This window comes from Glycine soja, chromosome 8 (assembly GCF_004193775.1).
Source record: "Glycine soja cultivar W05 chromosome 8, ASM419377v2, whole genome shotgun sequence".
NCBI classification, from domain to species: Eukaryota; Viridiplantae; Streptophyta; class Magnoliopsida; order Fabales; family Fabaceae; genus Glycine; species Glycine soja.
In genome coordinates, this window is record NC_041009.1 from 43,413,649 (window position 1) to 43,420,452 (window position 6,804).

A 6,804-nucleotide genomic window follows, 5' to 3' on the forward strand; every position below is an offset into this window, starting at 1 on the left:
TCATTTTTTATTATTTTTTCTATCTATTTAGCATTCAACATACATTCATTTAGCGTGCTATTCTCAAATACAAAATTCTCACATTTAATAATATTAAACTCTTGTTCTCTAATAACATCAAAATCTCGATGAGAATGATCTACCTAGTGATGTATTATTACTAAACTTGATTATTTAAATATTCTGAACTTTATGATTTATTGTTTTATTTTTTTATATTGTTGAAATGTTTAATTAGTATGTTATTTATAGATATTTTGTTATTATTTTTATATGAAATAAACTTTTACTAGTCTATGAGTTAAATTCAGGAGTCGAATTTATAAAACTCTCACGAGTCTACGTAAACTCTCAAGTTTGATAATCTTGAGTGTTTTTGATAAAGAGAAACAAAAGAGGATAGAAATAAAAAATAATATGAACCTACTAGTTATTTTTATTTATTTTTGTTTTAATTTTCTTCACATTTTTAAAAAATTGAAAATTTTCACGGACGAAATTGGTTTGTTTTTAAGATTTATTTAAAAAAATTAAAATGAGAATTTTAGGATGAAAACATAATGAATTAAAATGGCATTTTAGCTTATTTTTAGGGACCTGTCCTTTTGTGAGTGTACGACCCGTGCTGTTATCGTAAAAAATGAATAGGATAATGTGCTGGTAGGTGCTGTAACGTGGAATCTGCTATACGGAATGAAGCAATTCAAATAAATATCTATCTATATATATAGATAATCTATTTAATCTAATCGATAAAATAATATGCACTAATATTCATATGTTTAATGAATAATTGAATAGCGGGATTTTTTGAGATTTCATAGAATCTATTCCAAATTTTTATATTTTGTTTTGATATAGAATGGAATATGTATTCTTATAAATAAACCATTTTTTTTTACATATATAACTAAAGAATCTTATTTTGTTCTATTATTTGTTATTTCCATTAAATGACTAGAAAGCTTGGTGCTGTCATTGAAGATGACGAGATAGAAGCTTATGTGGAGGATATCGCCCATGCTACTTGCGAGACACATCCACGGCCTTGTGTCGCCCATGGCTCTAATGAGACACACAGCAAACATTTATCAACAAAAACCCTTTTAATTTCTACGTACCTGCAGCAACATTATTAAAACAAACTAAAATGACAAAATACTTATTTTGAAAATTATAAAAATAATAATAATAATTTAGGTATAAAATAAAAAACATATTTATTATTAGTGTTTCATTGATAATATGTCTTTACCATTTTTTGTTTTCTTAATAAAATTAACAATAATAAAGATATGAAAAATAGAAGTTTTTTTAGGAGGCCTTAACAATTAATTTGGCCAATGCCTGGGAGCCTGCGTGAGTACTGAGTACTCTATAGCCTAAGAATTTTCAGAAAATCTGCAGGCTGCCACGTTATACTTGTATACAAATACGAAAGTCTAAACATAATTTAAAATGAAATGCCACCTGCTAGTGACATACTTCTGCCAACGCCCATCTTCTCATTTACTTTGCAAGTGCCGCCCATGCCGAGACACATCTGTTGTGCCGCCAGTAGCTCCAGCGAGAGAATAGGGTGACCTTAGAAATTATTGTTTATTCGTGGAATCATTAAAAACACTCCTCGCCAAAGGATCTTATGCTTCCTTCACACCAGTTATAATAAATAAATAAATAAACATTGTCATATGCATTCGATTTTGTAAGTGAAGAAAAGTTTCCGTTAATTATTATGTTTTAATTGGAATTTAAGAAATCAATTTCTTTTTATTCAAACTGTGAATCTCTTGTGATAATTTTTCAGGAAACGCTAGAAGATTAAATTAATCATATTTTAATTCATTCCTTAGTTTTGGACGGACCGAAACTCGTATAAAAGTGAAATATACATAATAAATTCTATATGTTTATTATATAAGTATATACTCAGTACTCACGCAGGCTCAGGCATTGGCCAAATTAATTGTTAAGGCCACCTAAAAAAACTTCTACTTTTCATATCTTTATTATTGTTAATTTTATTAAGAAAATAAAAAATGATAAAGACATATTATCAATGAAACACTAATAATAAATATGTTTTTTTATTTTATACCTAAATTATTATTATTATTTTTATAATTTTCAAAATAAGTATTTTGTCCTATGTTGCTGCACGTATGTAGAAATTAAAATGGTTTTTGTTGGTAAATGTTTGCTGTGTGTCTGGCTGGAGTCACTGACGACACAAGGTCGTGGATGTGTCTGGTCATTAGCACGAGTAGCACGAGTGACACCCTTCATATAAGCTGCAATGGCGACACTAAACTTTTCGTCAACATCAATGGTACTTTTCGTCAACATCAATGGTGGTATCCATAAAAAACAGACACTCGTGACAAATTATTTAAAAAGACACTCTCTTAAAACTAACTCCCTTTAATAAATTGGCCTAAAAATGAGGGATTGTGAGAAGCTCGAGGTACTGTTTGCCTAAAAATGAGGGATTGTGAGAAGCTCGAGGTACTGTCATGGTTCGTACTCGAGGAACACGCTCACTTATTTTATTATTTGAACTAGAAGGTAAATTTTTTGCATGCAAAAGAAATTAATTTAGTTTAATAGGATGGAAGGTTTGTGGTCCAAACTATATATTTTTTGTTTATCAAGAACGAACAGAACTTTAATATTGTGAGTTTTCAGCCGAATCCAAAATCCATAATTAGATATGATTATCATCAGGAAAACTGATTAAAAAGTTAGCTCCTACCTAAAAAAATAAAAAAAATTAATTGACAGTTGAAAGTGAAAAAACTAATTTATTAAATTATTAATATTTAATAAAATTAGTTATTTAAATAAGTAAAAAATATATAAAATAAAAAATAATAAAATTATGATTTATTTTTAAAAAATAAAAAATTTAAATAAATATATTAATGATAAAAAATAAAAAAAAAATATAAGAAGTTTAAAGCTACTTACAATAACATTTCAAAAACTAAAAAAATTATTAAGAAATTATTTACTAAACAGTAAAATAAGTTAATAAAAAAATTAAAAATTTATTAAAATATCTTCTCGAAAATTATATATATATATATATATATATATATATATATATATATATATATATATATATATATATATATATATATATATATATCAACTAATTAATTCCTTTAAAAACTATGCTCCCCAAAAGCACTTGAAGAAACTGCTCTTCCCTTGCTTGGCTCAAAGTCATGACAGCAGTGTTTTTGCCACACCCACGAATTAATGATACAGAATGTCCATCACAATAGAGCCTAATCCCACAATTAAAGAACTCAAAACCATAACTCTGCCCCTCCACATGTATAATCTTAACCTTAATATTCCGATGGCTACTAATTATGCACCTCCACTTCCATACATGCAACTGCATTCCACTCTGCTGCAAAAGACAAATAAGACCTGAATATTATACGTGAATTGTTGTATGAATAACAGAACCCACTATCGTAAGTCTAACTCAACTCAGTTAATTAAATATTATACGTGAATTGTTGTAAATTTTTTAGTATTTATACATCTTCAATTTCTAACAAAAAAAAAATCTAATAATATTACCAATTATTTGTCGTCCCTCCTGTCTCTTTTCTTATCACATTACATCACCACCGATCATTTAACTCTCTTCTCTTCCCTGTCTCTCTATGGGTGGCTACAATCCTTTGGGGTGCTTAAATATCTTTATTCCTCTCCTAATATTAATTAATTAACATTATATCATGCATCTAAAGTGGGTGATAAACCGGGGTGATCGACTACGGTTAATCATTTTTAAAATAAAAGAAAGTAAATCACTTACATGTAATGAAAATAGGAACTTTATTCATCGCATGTAAATTTATTTACCAAAGAGCAAGCTCAGGACAGTTATAAATAATATGTGGATATGTTGTTTATATAACTTTGCAGCAGAAAAAGACAAGACGATTTTGAAGGAAGAAAAGATACCTTACAACAGGGAATGGTAGAAATAATGTGAAAGAAGAGAGAGATATTACATTTCATTGAATTAAAAAACGTACATGTTAAGACCTGAAAAACAATAATTCATCACCAGCTAGCTAGCTCTAAGATCATGTTTTCTAGTCAAGCCACAGTCAAACATCACTTAGTTTGTTTATTTATTTTTTGAACATTATCAAACTCCTAAAGACAAGGAGATTAACAACAGGCTTTGAAATATTAAAAAACACAACAACAAATAATCTGCATATGTATCTGCTACAATGAGGATATATACACATCCTCGTAGAACAACTTTTTGAAACGCTGCAGAATTGCTTCCTGGAAAAACACGTTGACAACAACACCATCTCCATCTGGGCTTGGAAGAATTCCTACCCTATCATCTAGAGACCCACGTGGTAAACCAAATTGCATAGGCTTTCCCCAACCAAAATCTGCTTCATACACTGGCATGGTCATCAAGCTTGTAAGGAGAATAACGTTGTTATGTTCCCCAGCAATATAGGGTGTTTTCATACCGTGTTCTTGTCTCATGAAAAAAGCCCTTATGTGATCCAATTGCTCTTGCCCTAAACCAACACTTAATTGTGACTTTATATACTCACCCGTAATCGGATTTACTGCTTCCCTTAACTTTTGAGCAGCAAAACTTAAAGGGTTCGATATGATATCTCCCTCATAGCATTTAGGTGTCGTTGTTCTTGCCAAAGCATTCCCAAAATAACTCTCAGGGATAGGTGGAGTCAATAACCTATTACGAATATTAACACTAAACCGAACTATAGTTGGGTGATTTGAATTTGAATATTCAGCACGAGCCTTAGATGCACATCTCCATATATGAGCAGCAATAGCTTCAAATCTGCTATAAGGTCTTACCCCTAATTCTTTTGGACTTTCATCATTAGTCTTCTTCTTTAGCCTCTCCACTTGGCTTGATGTGAGTTTTAACAAAGAACAACTTCTTTGCTTTTGCTCTACTCCTTGTGCTTGTGTTATAGGCTTCCACTCCGGTTGATCCACGTGTTGCGATGATGATGAAAATAATTGGAGTATTGTTCGATCGAGAAACGGAATTTCATTAGGGTTTAGTTCTTCCCCTCTAGCCAGCTTTGCCCATCTGTTCATGAAGTGAATGATGCCGGTTGCATCAGTCAAAGAATGAAACATACCAAATCCAACGGCAAGGCCTTCATCACCACCACGGAACCTTGTTAATTGCACTACCAGTATTGGAGTCTCCTCTATAGGTTGAGTAGAATCAATTTTTGGAACAAGTTCATCTGTGGACTCTGAAGGTGTAGTAAAGTCTCCATAATCAGCAAATGTGTTTGTGGTTTCTGCTTCAATCAATGTCACTCCCTTAGCGTTACAATCCACTTCCATTCGACCACTTTTTGTCAAGCTCAATCTGCCAGCAACAGGATAGTAGTACACCAAAAGCTTGCTAAGAGAGTTTCTCAACCTCTCAATTATGTTGTTGCTATAATTGGGTTTTGCTTTGTAAACGTAAAGAGTGGGTACATAACCTTGGAACCCGATTAGGTCACTATTGGATAGCCATAAAGGATCCTTTGGAGTTGGTTGATTTGGAGTGACATTGTAAGAACCCACAATGGTTACCATTTTTTTTTTTGAATGAAGAAGGCTTGAATGTACTTGAGGTTTAGAGCTCTTTAAATAATTGAATATATTTATTTTTCTATTTATCATCCATTATTATTATTATTATTATCATTATTATTATTATTAAAGATTGCATATAGAAAAGAGCTTCAGATAGAGTCCATGAGACACACTCCATAGGGTTTGAGCACCAATTATGGAATGATAAACCAGATGAACATGGTCTCTTATACTTAAACTAGATCTACCATAATCTTCGAATTTGAAAAATAGCACTACTGACATCAGAGGCACTATCCCTTAATATTGCATTATTCATCTGCAATCATAGAACCCATCAAGTAGCATGCCAAATCAAAATTTTCCATCAGCGCATCTTCTTTCCCCTAAGCAACAAACCAAGCTGAGTATTAATTACTATATGCTAAGAGATTAAGTGATTAATCATTTGTGTTTTCAGACACATCAACTAATAATTTTTCTTCTTATCAGTTCTTTGCATTTTTTTTTTTCTCGTTTTGCCTTCGCTTTTTAAATTAGATATTGTAATTGTGAGACTCCAACGTGTTTCTAGACGCAAATATGAGTCCAAAAGCATTGCTACGTAAACTTTGGAAAAACAAATCACATATTGTTCTTCTTCTAATTTTTTAACATAAATAATAGAACCTTTTTCTTAAAAATATTATGATTAAAGTAAATATTCATTTTTATTAAAAATTGATAATTGATATTTGTACTATTGGGTCTTCAAAAATGTTGTTTTTGTCTTTAATTTCTATAAATATTTTTTCTATTATGTTGATGCATTACTAATGCAAGTAATATTTTAAAATATATAATTATAAATATTTGATATAAAACTTGATACATGTATATTTATTAAATAACTTTAACTTTTTGTACTGTGAAAGTCTGGCTCCCTCCTTGTCCTGATTGCATTAGATTGCTGTTTTGGTTCAGCCATCCTTTCTCAATCATGTCTCCTTATGGAATACATTGGTAAGTGGTTCATGACGTTATTTATTTATTTATTTATGATATTGATCAATTATGTAATACATAAATAATTAAAAATATATTTGTTAAATTAAAAATATATTTAGTAGTTATTTAATATGAATTAATTGTATTATTTTTTAATTTAAATAATTTTTAATCAATTTAAAATATTAA

At 30.1% G+C, this 6,804-nt stretch overlaps 1 protein-coding gene across 1 annotated transcript; it reads right to left on the reverse strand.

Annotated features, from left to right (window-relative positions):
* Positions 1–4,012: 4,012 nt before the first annotated feature.
* On the reverse strand, positions 4,013–5,664 carry LOC114423379 (spermidine hydroxycinnamoyl transferase-like). Its single transcript, XM_028390124.1, has one exon. The coding sequence runs from the start codon at positions 5,626–5,628 to the stop codon at positions 4,258–4,260; it is 1,371 nt and encodes a 456-aa protein (XP_028245925.1). The 5' UTR covers positions 5,629–5,664; the 3' UTR covers positions 4,013–4,257.
* Positions 5,665–6,804: the final 1,140 nt, after the last annotated feature.

Excerpts from the sequence above, each read along its gene's own strand:
- LOC114423379 (XM_028390124.1), bottom strand. The coding sequence starts at position 5,628 with ATGGTAACCATTGTGGGTTCTTACAATGTCACTCCAAATCAACCAACT.